Source organism: Anarrhichthys ocellatus, unplaced genomic scaffold (assembly GCF_004355925.1).
Source record: "Anarrhichthys ocellatus isolate YVR2014 unplaced genomic scaffold, GSC_Weel_1.0 scaffold76, whole genome shotgun sequence".
In the NCBI taxonomy this organism is placed as follows: Eukaryota; Metazoa; Chordata; class Actinopteri; order Perciformes; family Anarhichadidae; genus Anarrhichthys; species Anarrhichthys ocellatus.
The window spans coordinates 645125-664956 of record NW_022280106.1 but is presented as its reverse complement, the minus strand read 5'-3'; the positions used below and the strand labels follow the sequence as shown (position 1 = coordinate 664956).

At 45.6% G+C, this 19832-nt stretch overlaps 1 protein-coding gene across 2 annotated transcripts in view; it reads left to right on the top strand.

Moving 5' to 3' along the window:
• Positions 1–6527: 6527 nt before the first annotated feature.
• The window catches only part of dnah9 (dynein, axonemal, heavy chain 9), a 147006-nt gene continuing 133701 nt past the window's right edge, over positions 6528–19832 (top strand). For both annotated transcript variants that reach the window (XM_031873863.1, XM_031873862.1), the window contains exons 1-11: positions 6528–6896; positions 8112–8308; positions 8399–8557; positions 11705–11835; positions 12002–12213; positions 15226–15459; positions 15555–15722; positions 16157–16273; positions 16366–16516; positions 17246–17360; positions 17551–17619. In XM_031873863.1, coding sequence (XP_031729723.1) covers positions 6546–6896; positions 8112–8308; positions 8399–8557; positions 11705–11835; positions 12002–12213; positions 15226–15459; positions 15555–15722; positions 16157–16273; positions 16366–16516; positions 17246–17360; positions 17551–17619 — 1904 coding nt within the window. In that variant the 5' untranslated portion in view covers positions 6528–6545. The remainder of the gene's footprint in view (positions 6897–8111; positions 8309–8398; positions 8558–11704; positions 11836–12001; positions 12214–15225; positions 15460–15554; positions 15723–16156; positions 16274–16365; positions 16517–17245; positions 17361–17550; positions 17620–19832) is intronic.

Genomic DNA, 19832 nt, shown 5'->3' with positions numbered 1-19832 from the left:
TAGAAAACATGATGCTGGAATGTCAAGTATTGCTAACCTGGGTGATGCTCAACCAAGGTCTATTGTTTACATTTCAAGAGAAAAACAAATGGCACCTTTTAGTGGTGAACCAGGGAAAGATGTTCACACTGTTGATGAGTTTATAGAAGAGGTGGAGCGGGCGATGAGAGCAAGGGGTCTACATGGGGAGGAGCATGTATCTTCTCACAGTTAAAGGGGTCAGCTCTAGAGGAGGTTAAGTTACGGGTGGGTGGACAGGTCAAGCAATCCAGTGATCTGTTTTCATACCTGAGGGAAGCATTCAGAGAGAGACGCACTACTCCACAACTGTTACATGCTTTCTATGCACGCAGGCAGTTAGATGGGGAAGACTTGTGGAATTTTTCACATGCGCTCTCACAGCTGCTTAATTCTGTTCTTCAACAGTCTCCTAACATTGTAGTTGATGTACAGCTAGCACTTAGAGACCAGTTTATTGAAGGTGTATGTGAATCCACCCTTTGACGTGAATTGCGTAGGCTTATAAGAGAGAAGCCTGACTCAAGCCTGTTTGATGTACGAGAAGAGGCAATAATGTGGACACTTGAAGACCGGCCTCGCAGTACTAATGTGGCGAGAAACAGGAATCTAGTGGGCGGCGGCCCAGACGAGGTTTCTGAAAAAACAGACTCGACCAGTAATGCACAGACTGACTTGACAACCACTCTGCAGGAAGTAGTTAAAATAATTGCACTGCAGGGTAAAGCTATTGGTGAGCTAACCAATGCAGTCCGTGAGCTCACAGTGCAAAATGCTAGTTCAGAGAAGGGAACCAAAGGTGTTCGATTCAAAATCAAGACCACGTGAGTCAGGAAGACTTTCTAATGCTACGCCTAGTCCTGCGGTTCAGGGAAACAGGAGCCCTCCATTGCTGTGAGCCAGGCAATGCGAGGCAAGTCAAAAGCCTAGCCATCCTAACATCCTAACCAAAGAGTGTTTTCCAGAACGTACTGTAGGCAAATGCCCTGAGGTAGACATCCAGATTGGTGGAGTTCCGCTTAGGTGCCTACTGGACACAGGCAGTAATGTAAGCACTTTGACAGAAAGCTTCTTCAGGGACCACCTCCATGGAGAAGATGAAGATATGCATTGTACAGCTAAATGGCTTAAAATCACAGCAGCCAACAAGTTACCACTTCCCTATTTAGGCTATGTTGAGTTAGATATACAAGTGATGGGACTCACCATTCCAGAGTGTGGTTTCTTAATAATCAAAGATGATGACACCCAGGGACCAGATTCATCTCCACCTGGCATTATTGGGATGAATATCGCCAAACGGTGTAGACAGGTGGTACTGTCAGAGTTTGACACAGCTCTACAAGGAGAGCTGGATTCTGCTTGGAGAGATGCTTTCCATCAAATGCAGGAGGCAGAACTTGTTGGAAAAGTATCTACAGCCCGTGTGGCAGGAAAACAGAAAGTGCATATACCTGCTTCGGCTATTGCCACAGTTTATGCAAGGGGACTCAGGAGATCGTCGGGTGGTGACACCAGCATGCTGCTCGAGCCAGGGCCTATGCCACTGCCTGGCGGGTTGATTGTTTTCCCAACGGTGGTGTCAGCCAACAGTCAGGTGTTCCCAGTCCAAGTTGTCAACCTCTCACCGGAGGATGTGTGGTTGTCCCCAAAGACTAGGCAGGTATCATCAGCCAGTGTCAGTGTGTTGAGGGTGACCCCTACGAGGTGAAGTTTCAGCATATCACCGCTGACCATGACGAAGTAACGATTAACCGGAAGGATGATCATGGATGTGGCATTGATGTACAGAGCCTACTAGAGCAACTACATCTAGGAGGTACGCCAGAACAGCAGGCAGAACTAGGAGAGCTTCTGATGGGGTACGCAGATGTGTTTTCAATTCATGATGAGGATCTGGGATACACTGATAAGGTTAAGCATGAAATCCCTGTGGTGGACGAGACACCAGTTTCCCAACCTTACCGGCGCATCCCACCTAATCAGTACAAGGAGGTCAGGGAACATATTTCTGAACTGCTGAGAAAAGGAGTGATTCAAGAGAGTTCAATCTCCTATGCCTCACCAATTGTGTTGGTGCGCAAGTCTGATGGAAGTTTAAGGCTGTGTGTTGACTACAGGAGGCTGAACTTGAAGACCAGGCATGACGCATTTCCACTGCCACGCATTGATGAAACTTTGGATGCTTTGAGTGGCGCAAAGTTCTTCTCGACAATCGACCTCGCCAGCGGATACCATCAGGTTGCAGTACATGAGAAAGATAGGGACAAAACAGCGTTCGCCACACCATTCGGCCTTTACGAGTACCTGAGAATGCCCTTTGGGCTCTGTAACGCACCCGCAACCTTTCAACATCTGATGCAGGCTACAATGAGTGATCTAGTTTTGCAGATGGTATTGATCTATTTGGACGACTTGCTAGTGTTTTCATCAACATTCGAAGACCACTTAGTGAGGTTAGAGACCGTCTTCAAGAGGTTGAGAGCGACAGGGCTAAAAGTCAAAATGAAGAAGTGCCATTTGCTTCAACCTGAGGTCAGATTTCTTGGCCACCAAGTTTCAGCTCAAGGTATTGGCACAGACCCTGACAAGATAAGTGCAGTGAAGAAGTGGCCCATCCCCAGTACTGTGAAAGAGCTAAGGTCGTTTTTGGGCTTTTGCAGTTACTATAGAAGGTTCATTGAGGGTTTCTCCCAAATTGCAGGGCCCCTTCACAATGTTGTAAATGTTTGTATCAAAGAGAGCAGCAAGGTCAGGAGTAAAGAGTTGTTCAGGTTAGCCTGGAATCCACAGTGTCTACAGGCTTTTGAGCTCCTAAAGTAGAAGCTGACCATCTCCCCCACACTTGGCTACGCAGACTTTAACCGCCCTTTTATTGTCGAGACAGATGCTAGCAGTCAAGGTCTAGGTGCAGTCCTATGCCAGGAACAGGGGGGGAAGTGAAAAGTCATTGCTTATGCAAGTAGGAGGCTAAGAGGGGCTGAGAAAAATGACCAAAATTACAGCAGTATGAAGTTGGAGCTCCTCGCTCTAAAGTGGGCGGTCACTGAAAAGTTTAGGAGTTATCTTCTGGGGTCCAAATTCACCATCATTACGGATAATAACCCCCTGTGTCATCTTTCTACTGCCAACTTAGGGGCTATTCAACAGCGGTGGGTCACTCAGCTGGCCGTATTTGATTTTGATGTGAAGTATCGCCCTGGTAGGTGCAATTCTGCAGCTGATGCACTCTCCCAGCAGCCGATGAACCAGAACCTGAAAGTGAGGATGCAGAGTATGATGGGTGTGTGGCCATATGCAACTCGCTTAGGACAGGTACAGCTCTGGGCCTGGATTTAGTTGCAGCAGGGATTGAGTGTGGCAGGGTCAGGCAGCTATGTGCATCTGAGGCGAGTGAGACAGCAATGAGGTAGCTCAGGATAACACACCAACCTTGCCAGGACATTCTAAAACAGAACTTCAGAAATTTCAAGCATCAGATCCAACACTTAGTGTAGTGAGAGAGTTTTGGAGCAGACAGAGGAAACCTACCTTCCAAGAGAGAAAATGTTTATCTAAGGCAGTTTGCTCCTGGCTGAAACAGTGGCCACGGATCAGAGAAAAGGATGGACTCCTGTACCGTGTGATTGAGGATGTTCATACTGGAAACTGTGAACAGCTGTTGTTGCCTACCTCCCTCAAAGAGCAAGTCCTTAAAAGTGTGCATGACCAGATGGGGCATCAGGGCATTGAGCGGACATTGGGTCTGCTGAGGCAGAGATGTTTTTGGGTGGGTATGCATGGGGATGTAGAGCAGTGGGTGAAGAGATGTCAGAGGTGTGTGTTGACAAAAATGCCACAGCCCAAGATCCAAGCACCCCAAACTCCATTCTTGGCTACTCGCCCCCTCGAGGTTGTTGCTGTGGACTACACTTGAACACGCCACAGATGGTCGTGAGAATGTACTCGTGATGACTGATGTCTTCACCAAGTTCAGCCAGGCTTTTGCTACACGAGACCAGAAAGCAGATACCACTGCTAAGGTCATTCTGAAAGAATGGTTCATGAAGTATGGTGTGCCGGAGCGTCTACACTCCGATCAGGGAAGGAATTTTGAAAGTGCAGTGATTGCTGAACTGTGCAAGTTGTACGGGGTGAAGAAAACACGAACAACGCCCCACCACCCACAAGGCAATCCACAGTGTGAGAGGTTTAATAGAACCCTGCACGACCTCCTGCGCACACTCCCCCCTGACAAGAAGCGACATTGGCCTGTACACCTGTCCGAGCTTGTGTATGCATATAATGTCACGCCACACTCGACCACAGGGTACCCACCCTACTTCTTGCTGTTTGGTGCTCGTCCGCACCTTCCAATCGATGCACTGTTAGGCCAGGAACAAGTGAAACATGCCAAAACTGACTGGTTAGCTGTGCACCAGGAGCGTCTCCAAGATGCACATGCAAGAGCAAGGGAGTGTGCTGAGCGTAAGGCTGCGGAGAGGGTAGCCCACCAACAGGAGAAGGTGTACTGCCTGCCGGTCGAGGTGGGACAACTTGTGTATCTCCGTCACCGACCACCCGGAAGGAATAAGATCCAGGATGCCTGGGGGGCTACTGTGTACAAAGTTGTGGATATCCAAGGGACCATATATGCGGTGGAGACACTGGAGGGAGGACCGGTGAAGAGGGTGCATAGGTCCAATTTGCGACCATGTGTGGCGCCCGTGCCAGCACCAAGGCGACGTCACCTGGGAGTTGCTCCTGTGGATGAACTTACTTTGAGTCCAGAGTCTGAAACTGAATCCCCTGATCCAGAGTTTGTATTGGTGGAGGAAGTGTATTATCCAGCAACTAAAGGTGTCGCAACTCAGGAACGTGAGAATCTGGACCTGACTGAGGGATTGGAGAGCCACCTGGGTAATGTGGCTGATGGTGGGGATCTACTTGGGCTGGAGGGACGTGACCCATCTGATGATGACTTGGAGGAGAAATCAGTACCCTGTCCTCAGCCCATGTCAGAGAGATCCAGCTCGCATGCTGAGGATTTGGAGGTAAGGCCTGTGCCTACTCCAAGGAAGAGAGAGGAGGGAAATGTTGACACCCCCATTCCCCCTCTATGCAGGAGTCAGAGAAAAACAGCAGGGATACACCAAAACCCATTTAACTTGCCTAGCTCCTCTTGCAATGCGGTGTCTTTTAGTCCTGATGTACTCTCCCAGCTGTTAGCTGGGATGGTTCTCTATACTTCAGGGAAACATAGACAGACAGGAAGTCACCGAGGACATTGACCGGTAGCAGGGGAGAATGTAGCCAGGCGAAGTGGGGGTAGGAAGGTTTTTGTACTGTCCCTGATAGATATGACTTATGTGCAGGGTTAGTGACAGTGACAGATGCTGCTTTGATTTTAGGCGTACTGTCACTTTAAGAACAATGAAGGGTGAGCTACGCGAGAGCACGGAGTTCACGTGAGATGTAGAAATACAGAGCGGGAATCAGAGGCTACTGAGGAACGAACGTTAGCTTTTAGCATCCAGACTGAACTAAAGGGAAAGGCCTGAACAACGGGTCAGCGTAAGTAGCGGGAGAAGTTACTAATGAATGCTGAATCACCTTGTAATTGGGCTTGTTAACTGTTTAGAGACATGGTGTTAAGTTGTATGTATCTGCCTCATTTAGAGGGGAGACAGAAGCTGCCGTGAGTTTCATGTGTGTGGGTCCGAGCACACAGGCAGAGTACTGATATGGGAGTGACTTCATTATTTTCTTTAACAATAATTGTGTTCCTGTGAAATAAATTCTATCTACATATCTCAGAGAGTTGAACAGCATGAGACTGATGCCGAGGTTCTTTGTTTCTGCTTAACAGGAGTAGGTCACTACTGTTGTTTTTCTATGTAGCTTTAGAATATAGTGTTTCCAGTTGTATTGTAATTCTGAAGAGAGTGGGAAGCAGTTGTTTAATTTTGCTGTCAATTGATCTGTACCTTTTAAAATTTGACCAATTAATGCTGTACTCCAAGTGTGCAGTCGGGGGAAATAAAAGACCCACATAAAATCTAAATGTATCTTAGTGTCTGGTCTCATCTTTTTAATTAGGCTACATTTAAAAAAAAAAAAAAGACATTCTTACTTCACTTCTCTTTTCTCCTCTAACCCAGCAGTGTCCTTGTAATTTCCTGTGGGTCATTTATTTATTTGAAAGAATATGAGCTATCACTGCAATGTCATAAGATAAGACAAGATGAACAGTATGCAGCTTTACATGCCACTGTAGTTTGAACATATGGTTATCCTTAACTGTGTTGCTTAGTGGCCACACTTTGACAACAACTTCCCCCGAAAGTCAAACAAAAGACTGCAGCAGAACAATGTGTGTCAGTCCGTGGAGGACACACAGGGGGATGCCCTAGTCCCGGGTCAGCTCCTGGTCGCTCATGTCCCCTAAGCAACGGCCTGATTAATGCAAACACTGCGTTACTATGGAGGCCGAGACACAATCAGTGCAGCTCACACACTGACCCGGGACAGCACAGCGACTTGCGGACATGGAGGAGTCACCTGCCGAGGACAGAAGACTGGACTTCATAGCGGATTATGTGCTGAGGACTCTGAAACTGAAACAGGACAAATGGCAGAAGTGCTTGTCCAGCGAGGACAACCGGCAGGTGCTGCAGGAGTTCCTGGACAGAGCCGAGCAGAGGACTCTGGTGGTGTCTGTGACCGCGTCCGGACTGCTGCAGCCCGCCGCCACCTTCACGGCCAGCTCCAGGAACAAGGCGGTGTACTTTGTGAAACACAGCAGAACAGCGCTGCGGCCGGACTCCATGAAGGAGAACCTGGTCTACGGGGACTTGTCTTATGCTCCACTGGATCACTTTTCTGCTCTAGTTGAGGAGGTAAGGAGCAGGACACAATGTGTTAATTATTGCTGGATGCATGGAGGACCGGCTCAATGTTCACGTGTCTCTCATCCTATGTTGTGAGTGAAGTTTCGGCTGAGATTAAAGACTTTCACTTTCGTCAAAAGGCCAAGTGTTGGATGTAATTTACACTGAATAATTGTAGGCATGCTTATGTACTCAACATGGACTTTATTCAAATAGTTAATGTTACTTATACTTTGTCAAATACTGAACTCTATTCTCCTCTTACCCAGAGCTGTATTAGACCCTGGTGACCTGATCCCCCTCTGTTCATTGTATGCATCACTTTCTCATTTGCAAACAGTTTGCGATAGGCCTATAGTGGTTAGGCCTGTAGTTGTAGTTACTAGCAAGACAATGAGCTTCAGCGTTATATTACTGACACATGTACAGTAATATAACACTTTGAAATAGGCCATGCAATACATTAAATAGGCTATATTTGGCTGATATCATTTCTGTAGATCTGTTTTACATTGTGGTATTACTATTTTTACCTTTCCACTGGTTTGCAGTAACTCATTGGGTAACTTTTGTTGACTTTTGACTTAAATTGTATTAGTATGAACTAGATGGATTAAGCACAGATATATAATAGTAAATCAATTTTCTATAGCGCTTTTTTAAGATACCCAAAGACGCTTTGAAATGAATAAATAAACAATAATTATGGAGTAATAATACAATAAACGTAATACTACATTATGCAACATGTATTTGACTTTTGTGTTCGTCAATTGAATTGTAAGTACTTTAAGTCACATAATAGAGTTTCATGTGTATTCATCCCTTTTAAAGTAAATTCTTAACGCTAATTCTTTTCATGTTACTACCGCTGGCTATGCTAATTAGCCCTACTTAAGGGTGTCTGCAGTTAGCGTCCACCTGTGTAGGGACTGTTCTGTTTTATTTAGTGCATGTAGTGTAGTGGGTGAGGTGTGTATCTGGCACCATGGTGGTCTTACAGTTACAGCTTGTGGCAGTGCTATGCCTAGCAAGGAATCAAGCCACACACACACAATTTTTTTTTTTAAACATACTAAAATTCTGAATGCAGAAGATTTACTTGGACCACCTTCACTGAAGTGAACGATGTGCACACTTCTTCCACCACTGTAAGTGTCACTTTTACTCCAAAGCAAACATTTTTCCATGTTGAGAGAACTCCTTTTCCTTTTCCTCCTCCAGGTTGTGGCCCCGCTACTGTCCAACAGTATGAACCACTCTGAATGGCCCCAGGTCGTGTCTCAGGACATCAGACGCCACGTCCACTCCCTCAAGACCAATGTGTTTGTGGTGTCAGGCCAAGTCCAGGGCAAGACGCTGCTGCCTCTCCCTGCAGGCTCAGAGAGAGTAGAGCAGGCTGCCCTGGAGACAGATAAAAGGCAAACAAGCACAGGAGACATAAAGGTTCATGTCAATGCATCATTCTGTCCCACGTTGAAAGTAAACGGTTTCCTTGTGAAACTTCACAGGGTGGAAGTAGTGGATAAGAGCATCATCCACTCCTTGGAGTCAGCAGTGATTGAGTGGAGCCATCAGATCCGCACCGTCCTGAAGAAAGACTCCTCTGAGGCTCTGCTGGAGGGCAGAAACCCCACACCACACACCGAGCTGCTCTTCTGGAAGAACAGGTCAGCACCTCTGTTATTACACACACTGAATATCCACTGGCAACTTCTGAGAAGCACTTGTTCCAGTGCAGTGATTGTGTGAAAATAACACGTCCCTACAGGACCTCAAAGTTGAGACGTTTTAAAAGTTTTTGCTGGTGAAACTAATTATTTGAGATCCAGAACACCTGTGCTATCAAGTGAAAAATGTAATTTGGAGCCCAGTGCTCTCTTTTCATTTTTTTTTGTTGTACTTACATAGCAGAGTTATGTCTTATGAGGCCAATATCCTCTACTTTTATCATTGTTTTTCCTCTGCACTAATGTGATAAAAACGTGTTTTCTCCATCTGTTTCCTACTTTAACATATGCAGTTATGGACTGCATCCACTCCGGTTACACAACTGATAATTCAGCAAAGCTATGTAGTAATTTCTTACCAAGCGGAGATTTACTCATGTTTAAACACAGAATTAAAGTGCCGAGCGGTAAATATATTACACCCAGAGATTTCTCCCAATGTAATGGAGATGCAAATTTCAACCGCTCTCAAAGTGGATAGTTTTATCAGAAAAAAATGTTCCCATGAAAATAGTAGACCGATTTTCTATTCAGATCCATTGTATTAGGCACAGATTATCAAAGGAGAAGTTGCATTTTAAATGCTCTCTTAAAATGCTGTGAGCATCACACATTTTTTTCATTCATGTATAAACCTACCAATGTTGAACATGCCTTGAATTGGCAATGCAGGACGCACGCCCATAGTGACCTCACCTTGAACCAAACCACAGTTAAGCTCCAATGTATGCACTGGAACAGGCAACACTTTTAAACCCATCCCCTGCATCATAATGCAACCCCCAGTATCAGTACACTCTGAGAAAGGCAACACAGAACTCGCAATGAACGAATCAAAGGCCTCCGTATCTCAGTATTTTCACTGGTACCTTGACAGCACTCCCCGCCAGGGACACATGGCTGTCGGACACAAAAGCTGAAAAATCGGACTGCAATCCACTCCCGGTTCCACCAGCTCACTGGGAGCAAAAACACAGGGAGAACTGAGACAGGGAGAAATAACAGGACTGATTTTTCGGACAGTAACAGCCAGTGCGACAGGTTTGATATGCGCACTCCTGAACACACTGTTGGCACTGGACTTTACAGGCAGTCAGCCTTCCAATGACCTCTGCTCTTACAGTAATGGCATAGGTCACTCGCCTCAACCTGCTGCTGACACCATGCAGCCCATTCCGATTTACCACGGCGAGGAATGTGTCCCTCACCCCACCGCTTACTTGCTGGGCGAAAGTTACTTCCATCCTGTCTGTGGTCAGCCTCATTCCGAGACACGCACTCACGGCCACCACGGTGCGTCAACACATACTCATCAGCCAGAGTAGCAGCTTCCGACGCCGTCCTCACTTTGTGTTCATTTAAGTAAGTAGCAATATGACCGGGAACAGAATTTTTAAACTGCTCCAGGACAATCAAATCACACATTGCCTCATAAGAATGAATCCACAATGAAGTACACCAACGACTGAAGTGAGTGGTTAACTCCATGTGTGTCTGAACCTCTGGCGGTATGCCTCAGGCACCAACTCATAGGCTCTTAACACTGCAGCCTTGACAGACAAATAAACTTTACTAGCAGCCACACTAAGGGCAGAGTACGCTTGCTGCGCCTTACCTGTGAGAAGGCAATGCACCAACCTCAGATTATTAGCAACATCAAAAGCACGTGAGGACCCAGAAAAACCAACAGAGACCTGCCCCATGCCACCATCACTCAAATGCATGCTGTGCTCTTCCAATTCAAGTCTTTTAATTTCCACTTGCAACAACAGCAACTCTTTACGCTGCTCAAAAGTTAACTCGGTACCATTACTTACCCCAGCTCCACTAGAGGCAGACGCAGCAAACGTGTCGGAGGCGGGACCACCAGCCTGCAACTTAGACTGGAGAACACCCACTTCAACCAGATTTTCTTTTAAGAGGTTTTTCATGTTCTGCTTCAAACACTTAACCCCCACATCCATCTTAAAATGCTCAGCAATTTTCACCAACTGCTCTCGTGAACAACGTTCCAATAACTCCTCTGATGGAGCTTTTAAAAAGTCCTCAACAGAAGCCATAGCTTATTTTTTCACAGCCCGAATACACACAAAACGATAAGTACAGAAGGAAGAACCCTTTACCCTACTCCACAGCCAGAGAGCAAACGGCCCATACACAGCCAAACATTACCGTAGTCCTGTCCCTCTGACTGCCTAACCAGAGCCTACCTAAACTCCCCCCTAGTCTTCAGGTGCTACCTGTGGTGGGTACTTGCGCACTAAAACCTGCAGGCTCGGTAAAGCAGCCATTACTGGCAACCCACCTGCACCCTCGGACGTGCCCCGAGACAAATGCTCTAACCACTTTCATCACCACACTATAGAAACCCCCAACGACCTCCAAAGGGAGTCTGCTCTTAAGCCTAACAGGGACAGAACAGCAATTTACTCACCGTGTAGAGAGGACCACCCAGACTCTGACACAAAATCACCAGCCTAACAGCTCGGCGACACAAACAAAATAAATCAGCCTATTTACCACACTCAAATGTCTCCCAATCAAGCAGATTGTGCAACCAATTCAACACAAGGCACACAGCCTACCATGCTACAGCTGCTACTGATATTAAAGCTGAACTCTGACATCAATGCAGACACGGGTCAACCAGAAATGGACGAGCCCCCACATGTCACAGCCCGGCTCAGAGACTGGAACAAAAACAGGGAGACAACGAGCTGGCGGCGAAAAGAAGCAATTCATTTGTCTCGCGAAAAACAAGTAACCGAAGGTTAACATTACTTTACACAAACACAGCAACAAATGTGCTCAAATGTGGAAAAGAGCCTGATGTGAAGACTTTGTCCTGTGTGCAGAGACAGTCTATGTATCCTATAAAATTATATTTGATTTGAGACTTGACGTGAGATTTGCTCATGCATGGTGAGAAACACCCTGAGACTGACATGACAGTTGGCAACCCTGAAAACAGCTTGTGGTTGAGAACATAGGAATGACTTTACACAAACATAGTGATGGACCTTAGAGTGCTGACACACAAACCAGTGGCCTTCTGCAAATGTGACAAATCTTTTTTCCCCATTGAAGATACGCAGACCTGGAGTGCATCCACTCCCAGCTCGAAGCCTCTAAGGTCAAGAAGATGGCGATGCTGTTGGAGGCTGTGGAGAGCAGCTATTCCCCTGCTTTTACTGACATGAAACAGGATGTGCTAGCAGGTAATGACACAATCTATGCACCTGACCATATAAAGAAATGAAATGAAGCCTGCTTTCTGAGGTGTAGCGCTTGGTTGAAGGGCTAAAGTCTGATTTATGATCTACCATTTACTTTTTCACAAGTAGTATTTTGCAGTTGTATTGTGATCACATCTTCACTCTCCAGCCTTGGAGGAGGCAAAGGACATCTGCACCTACCTGAGGCCCCTGCAGCATCTGTTTGAGGACATAGAGAGTGCAGAATTTCCTGATGTGAGGTGTCATATCGGCCCTCTGATGCACACAGTGTGCCTGGTGTGGGCCAGCTCCAGATACTACAACACCCCAGCTCGCCTCCTGGTTCTGCTGCAGGAGACCTCCAACCTCCTCATACAGCAGGTCAACTGCAGTCTCAATCAATTCCAAGACCTTGTTCCCTTTAGTTTTATGGTTACCATCTTTGTTGCTAATTAGTCATTACTGTGGGGTTTCTGAAGAGCTGTCAGCACAGAGTGGTTGGTACTGAGGTTTTTTCTGTGGGTGGATTTATTTTCTTTGTTCTTCTCGGCCATTGGCCAAATCCCAATCTCCACCCTTACGGACTCACGGACTTTAAGGTGCGCTACTGCGAAGTCCGTGAGGGTATAGGGCCGTCCCACTGTCAAATCATCGAGTGTTTGAGGCTCTCTGGCAGACATTTTTAGCCCTTTATGAACCCTTTCTGTAAGTCAGCATAGGATGCTGACTTTGCCTCAGGGAATTACCCACAAATCATTGCAATGTGACGTTAAACACTGGGTAACCAGTGGACGCATGGAGACGTAAGAAAAAAACATTACGGGTTAAAGATGGAACAAAAAAAACACTTGGAATCAGAGGATATTTATTTATTTATTGATCAAATATTTGATTTTGTCATTGAATCTGTTTTGATAAAAACGAGTAAATATATTATATGAAATGACCTCATCTGTGAGGAAAGAGCCAGGAACACGTTCAAATCAGGGAATACAAAGTATAAAATAAATACCCACAATTATACATCATATATTTTGTCATTTTCATAGTAACGTGATATGTTGCAGCAAAGTGCTGTCCCATTCGTCTTTAAACCCCTCACAGTCTCTCACACTCAACCACTTACCAGGTGACGCCAGTAAGTCCTTGAGGGTTTGAGGTTTTAAGGGGGACAAGTCTTTCACTCCATGCTACTGTTCGGTTTTTTAGAGGCAGACCCTTTTTTGCTGCCAAATAAGGGTCCCTGGGCTATATTACACTGCAGGTCCATATTTTTTATTTTTTTTTTAAAATTTAAATCCCTTATTAGTCCCGCAGTGGGGACATTTGTTCTCTGCATTTGACCCATCCCTAGTATATAGGCTGCCCCTGAGAAGCACCCGGGGAGCAGTTAGTGGTTCAGTGTCTTGCTCAGGGACACTTCGGCACAGCACATGTAGTAACCGAGGATCGAACCGCCAACTTTGGTGAAAGAAGGCTAGCTTTTTAAGTCCAGTTTTTATACTAAGCTAAGCTGGTAGTCTCCAAACTTGAGTACATGCTATCCATCTAGAGCAGGGGTCTCAAACTCATCTTCACTCTGGGCCACATCAGCATCACGGTTACCCTCAAAGGGCCGGTTGTAAATGTAAGACTGTGTAAATGTAACTTCTCCCTAACATATTGGTAAATAACTGTCTCTGCATTTGATTAGTGTTTATTCAAGTGTAAAAATATTGTACATGCAGTTATATAAATGTAAAAATATATTTAAGCACATTTCTGTTATTATAACTTAAATCCTTTTAATTTAGGGTTAAGAAACCCACATTACTCTATCAAAGATCAAACTATTAAAGAAAATAGCAAAGACAAATATCAAACACAAGTTATTACAATAACTTTGTTCAAAGCTTAAAATCCTTTCAAGGTGCGTTTGCACAATCCCACATGAAGTATTTCATCTGTTGTAAAGCCATGTTTAAAGTAGTCTTCAATGTACTCGCAATACATTTCCATTTCAAGTGTACAGTAACCAGCCAAAGAGCTGCTTCTGACTGTTGTGTTTAAGTATCTCATCACTTCGACTTTCTGTCTCATAACTTCGACTTTCTGTCTCAGAATTCTGACTCTCTGTCTCAGAATTTCGACTTTCTGTCTCAGAATTTCGACTACGGGGATATTTGAGGGGCCTTGAGTTTGAGACCCCTGATCTAGAGAATACCTGTAGTTCCTCTGTGGTTCCTCTGTAGTTCCTCTGTGGTTCCTCCGTGGTTCCAATGTAAACACGGCAGAAGAGGTGAAGAGTGAGAGGACAGCTCCTGCTTTGCTGCTGGGGTTCGAAGATGACGATCAAATAGAATTTTCAAACTGTAGGTTTTTGAGCTGGCTGAAATGGCAACCGTCACTAGCACATTTAATCAGCTTTTCTTAGCTAGTTAATGCTAATTCTGTAAGATGGAGGAAAACGCTGTTTTCATCTTACTAGTTTTTGAAAAGAGAACCATGTAAATGGGTTCTAAATATGCAATTGATAGTTTCATACATAATATCATACAACAAACAGAGGCTAAGTTACATCGCCCAGGCAGGAAGATAACATCCACATCAGTTGAAGATCTTTGTAGAAGATGTATAAATACTGTGGTGGAAAAGAAATATTCAATAGTACCGAGTGAGTCCAATAATACTGAATACTGAAACAAGAAATATTGAGGAAAGAAGTTTGTCTTTAAAGTATTTATTCTCTGGCCAGAAAAGGCGTTCACCGTCATACAGACTGCAGCGCAGTCTGCAGAGGAATCAGCAATCAGCAGAGGAATAAGTATCTCAGCATACAGGGTGGGGGGAACATCAGGTATTTACATTATAACAATACAAAGCAGTTTCAAGCTCCCAATTGACCCCTCCAGTCACCCCATTCCTCTTCTGAGCCGTGTCACCCAAAGACATCTGTCTTTATTACCCTTGATTACCCCTGGGAACATTCTCTGGTTAAACTGCACCCCCATTGAGTTACTCCCTCTTATCAAAGCAAAGGCAGAGATAACCCATATGGTCCTGTTACCACTCTCCTAGGTACACAATCATACTGTATGTCACATATATAGTTTTGTTAGTGAGTAAGGCACATAAACTAAATTACAGTAGAAATGTACTAGCACAGGGAAAATTCTCTATCACAACACAAAGAAAGAAGAAGAGACTAAGAAGGAGGGTAGCAGGTACAGGTGGTGAGGAGCAGATGTAGCCAACAGCTGCAGTCTCCTATTCAGAATACAGACCAGTACGTCAGGTGGTTGGAGGTGTGGTGCCCAAGGACAGTTAGGCTTTCTTGATTATTATTATTGATTATTAGATAAACATGTATCTGTTACTATACCACTAACTAACTTCACTGCTCTTCAACACAAGGCCCGGGTGTATGTAGTCCAAGAAGAGGTTCTGAGAGGAGAGGATTTAGAGAGTCTCCTGAAGGTGCAGACGAGCCTGGAGATCCTGCAGCTCTTCAGGAGCACTTATGAGGACCAGAGGGCCAATCTGAGCCAGTACCAGAGGAACGGGAGCTCTGTGAGGCCTTGGGACTTTTCCCCACTGTTGGCCTTCTCTAGACTTGACCGCTTTATTAACAGAATCAGGACCATCAAGGTGAGTATGGAAACATTATGCATTACTCAAAAGATCAGACCTTTCTTTTCATTGATACTGCAGTTTAGCTTGATTAGCCTCCATTTTCCCTAAAGGACATCCTGTTGACGGCTGTAGACCTGCTGAAGCTCGAGAAATTGGAGATTGGAGGCGTCCGAGGCCGAGCCCTCAGCCAGCAGGTCCGGTTGCTCCACCAAGAGTTTGTGGAAACTTACAAATTGTTCACAGAGAAGCCCTACGACTGCTTGGACGTCAACAACAGGGTATGAAGGATTAGGATCACTGGGTTTTGTTCACTTGCCTGCTGGATAAATTAGGCTTTCATTTTGTAGAGCAACTTTGACGGTCAGTTAATTTTTACAAATGTTTTATGAAATACGAGATACAGGCTACAAGCTGAATACTACTACATGCTCTTTTTTTTTACCCTCCGCCTGGTCACGCCAGCGTTTGTGGAGCAAACTGTCTCTGCCCAAATGCAATTAAGCTTTTTCAGTGCTAGTTGCTTAAGCAAGATGTTCCTGAGTTATAGCAAGAAAAGCAATTTACTCTGCTTGTAAGACCCAGTCAGTGCTCCCCGCTGGATGACTTTGAGTCAGTGAGATGTGAAAAGGAATTTGCTGTGCTGGCTCTGTGTTAGTGCGCACTGCTGTGTGCTGTTTTGGCTGTCGGTCTAGCTGAGCTATCTGCCCTGCAGGAGTATGAAGACGATGTGAGGGAGTTCAAACTTAAGGTGGATGACACAGACCGACGACTAGGAGCTGTCTTCTGTCAGGCCTTTGAGGATGCCTCCGGACTGGAGCACGCCTTCAAGGTCTGAGAACTTAATCTCTCTCTGCTCCTCTCTCACACACATACAGCCACACATATTTATTGAAAGCCCTTTCACTTATCTGACTTCTGCAGGTTCTGGATATGTTTGGTAGCTTGCTGGAGCGACCCTTAGTGGCCACAGATGCTCTGGACAGATACCCTCTCCTTGTCTCCATGTTTGAGAAAGAGCTGGACTGCTGTAAATGCCTCTACAACAAACACTTCCAAACTGCAGAGGAGCTGGGTGAGAGCCATAACAACAGCTGCATTTTACACAATACTTCACAGAGAGATGTATGAGACAGCAGTGTCTGCAGAGTGTGGTTGGGAGGTCAAACCTCTGTAGGCATACATCAACCTCTAGATTGTTTGTCTTAGGTATGAAGATGAAACAGCGTTGTCTGTTGCATTTAAATTTTTTCCATTCACCTCCATTGTTTTTCGGATGGAGGCACCAAAATCTTAAAATGTGGGGAAATATAATCTAAACTATCTGCATGAATTGATAGCACTAGAGGTAATATGTTTTCGTGATTTATATTGAACCAACCCTTTTTGGTTTGAGTGACAGGGGGCGGGACATTGTGGTTGCCCAGAGGTTTAAGATTCTTGAACCACATTGTCCAAGTTTTGGGTCCAGTATTGTTCCATGCCATATCCATCTCCCCACATTTCCTTTCACAGCTCTACTGTGAAATCAACATTAGATCCATAAGAACGCTTTAAGGACAATTTAAAGATTAAACACACCCATAGACAGGACTGTATGAGAGGGTAGTTGAAGTCCCTCGATGTCCTTTTACTTTGGTTGAATCCGTTAGGGCGGGACAACTCACCCTGTTATCAGTGTTATCTGTACATTGACTTGTCTTATCCACAAAATATCCAGCATAGCTCCCCCAATCTTCAACTTCGCTCAAGCTCACGGACTTTGTGGTTACTGACAGTAACTACTGATTGTTGACCTCCTCAGGTTGGACCCCAGTGAATAAGAATATGCCAGCAGTAGCTGGAGGGCTGAGATGGGCCCAGGAGCTACAGCAGCGCATCCAGATCCCCTTCTCCAAATTCAGACTCCTGTCCCACCCGTGAGTCTCCTCTCTGGGCTCCACCACAGCAGATTAAAACAAGAGTTTTGGTGTGGTCATGCATTCCCAGTGGTCTCTGTGTGAATGAGTCGCTCTGTGAGCTTATTTAAAGGTCTCATAAAAACATTGACACTGAAAAGATATTGGATATAACCTTTACATGGGCTGTACAATTTCATCTTCTCTGCAGGTTCCTGGAGTCTGCAGAGGGAGCCAGGGTCACCCAGAAGTATGAGGAGATGATGCAACTGCTGGACAGGTGTGTGTGGGTCTTATCTCAGTGTATTACGCTGTATGTCATCATGCTTAGATGTATGTGTTTAGGAATAAAAAGAACAAAAAAGGTTAAACAGAATAGACAGTGACAGAATAGGACTGTAAATATCATAAAAATATCATAAACGCCAACATGAATCAGATATAAGCTTTCTGACACGTCTTCCTCTGTTAATTTACATCAGGGCTGTTTTTATACCGAACTGTTGTGATTTTGTTTGTTGAGTGTATGACGTTTATGAAGCAGCCCCTGTGGACTAGCATGTCGACATGCGGCTCAAGGCATGATTTATGTTCTCATTACTGTGGTGCTGCTCTGCAGATTATTTCACAGGACTCCTATAATCCCATATGCTCTGTGCTGCTCACTGATGCCACATGAGAAATAGCCTTTTAGACCACATCCAACATCAAAACCTGGTAGAGGAAGCGTCCCACTGTCTCAGAAAGACAAAGAGACAGAGATATTCCATTTGTATACTTTCCAAGAAAAGACGAGAACAATCCCACAACATGAGCGTGTTCTGCCTATTTTGCCCTTTGCTAAGGATAAGGATAAGGATGTTTATTGTCATCGTAGGAACATACAACGAAATTGAGTTGGCGACTCATCAGTACAGCAGCAACAGTTAAAAAGTGTACAAAAACATTAAGACAAGACGATTTAAAAACAAGACATTAAATAAATATATACAAGATGAAACAAGATAAAGCACAGGCATCAATGGCTTCAAAGTGAAAAATGTGCTTGGTTACAGTGTCGTGTTATTGACTATGTTTGTTTCAGCAAACATAGTCACTGTGAGCTGGGTGGGGTGGTGGGTGGCGGTGGGGGGGTGATGGAGGAAACCACTCTGGGGAAGAAGCTGTTCCTCAGCCTGTTAGTCCAGGTTTTGATGGTCCTGTATCTCCTTCCTGATGGTAGTGGAACAAACAGAGAGTGACCCGGGTGTGTGGTGTCTGTGCAGATGTTTCTGGCCTTCTTCTGGAGGCGGCCAGCATACACAGTGTCCAGGTCAGGCAGGGTAACTCCCACAATCCTCTGTGCTGTTCTAACCACACGGGCCAGGTCCCTCCTGTTCTCTGCTGTGCAGCTGGCATACCACACAGTAAAGCACATACACAGGATGCTTTCGATCACGCTTCTGTAGAAGTTAACCAGAAGTGCAGGGGTCAGGCCAGCTTGTTTGAGCTTCCTCAGAAAGAAGAGCCTCTGCTGGGCTTTCTTCACCAGGTGGGATGTGTTCAGGGACCAAGTGAGGTCTTTAGTGATGTGGAGCCCCAGGAATTTGATGCTGTCCACCCTCTCCACCTCCTCCCCACTTATGTAGAGTGGAGAGGGTGTGGTCTTCCTGGATTTCCTGAAGTCCACTATGACTTCTTTGGTCTTGGTGGTGTTAAGGACCAGGTTGTTGTCCGAGCACCACTCAGCCAGATGTTGGACCTCCTGTCTGTAGTGTGTCTCGTCGTCGTTGTTGGAGATGAGTCCCACCACAGTGGTTTCGTCAGCAAACTTCACTATTGTGTTGGAGGAATATGTGGCGGAGCAGTCCTGGGTGAAGAGGGTGAAGAGGGCCGGGCTGAGCACACAGCCCTGCGGTGCACCAGTGTTCAGGATGGTGGTTGTTGATGTCAGGTTCCCTATCCTGACATTCTGTGGTCTGTTTGAGAGAAAGTCCAGAATCCATGAACAAAGTGATGTAGAAAGTCCAAGGTTTTTGAGTTTACGCACCAGTTTATGGGGGATGATGGTGTTGAAGGCAGAGCTGAAGTCAATGAAGAGCATCCTGATGTATGTGTTAGGGTGCTCCAGGTGAGACAGGGCCATATGAAGAGTGATGGAGACCGCGTCCTCCGGAGACCTGTTTGCTCGGTACGCAAACTGGTGGCTATCCAGGTCTGCTGGGAGGGCGTCCTTGATGTGTGATAGTATCATCCTCTCGAAGCACTTCGTGATGACTGGGGTCAGGGCAACTGGGCGGTAGTCGTTGAGGCAGGTGACTGCGGTCTTTTTTGGGACAGGGACAATGGTGGTGGCTTTGAGGCAGGTGGGGACTGCAGCTTGTTGCAGGGAGAGGTTGAAGATGTTAGTGAAAACCTCTGCTAGCTGGTCGGCACTTTGTCCGGTCCCGTTGCCTTGGTGATGTCGATCCTCCTCAGAGCGGACCTCACCTGGTGGTGCTGGAGGAAGAGTGT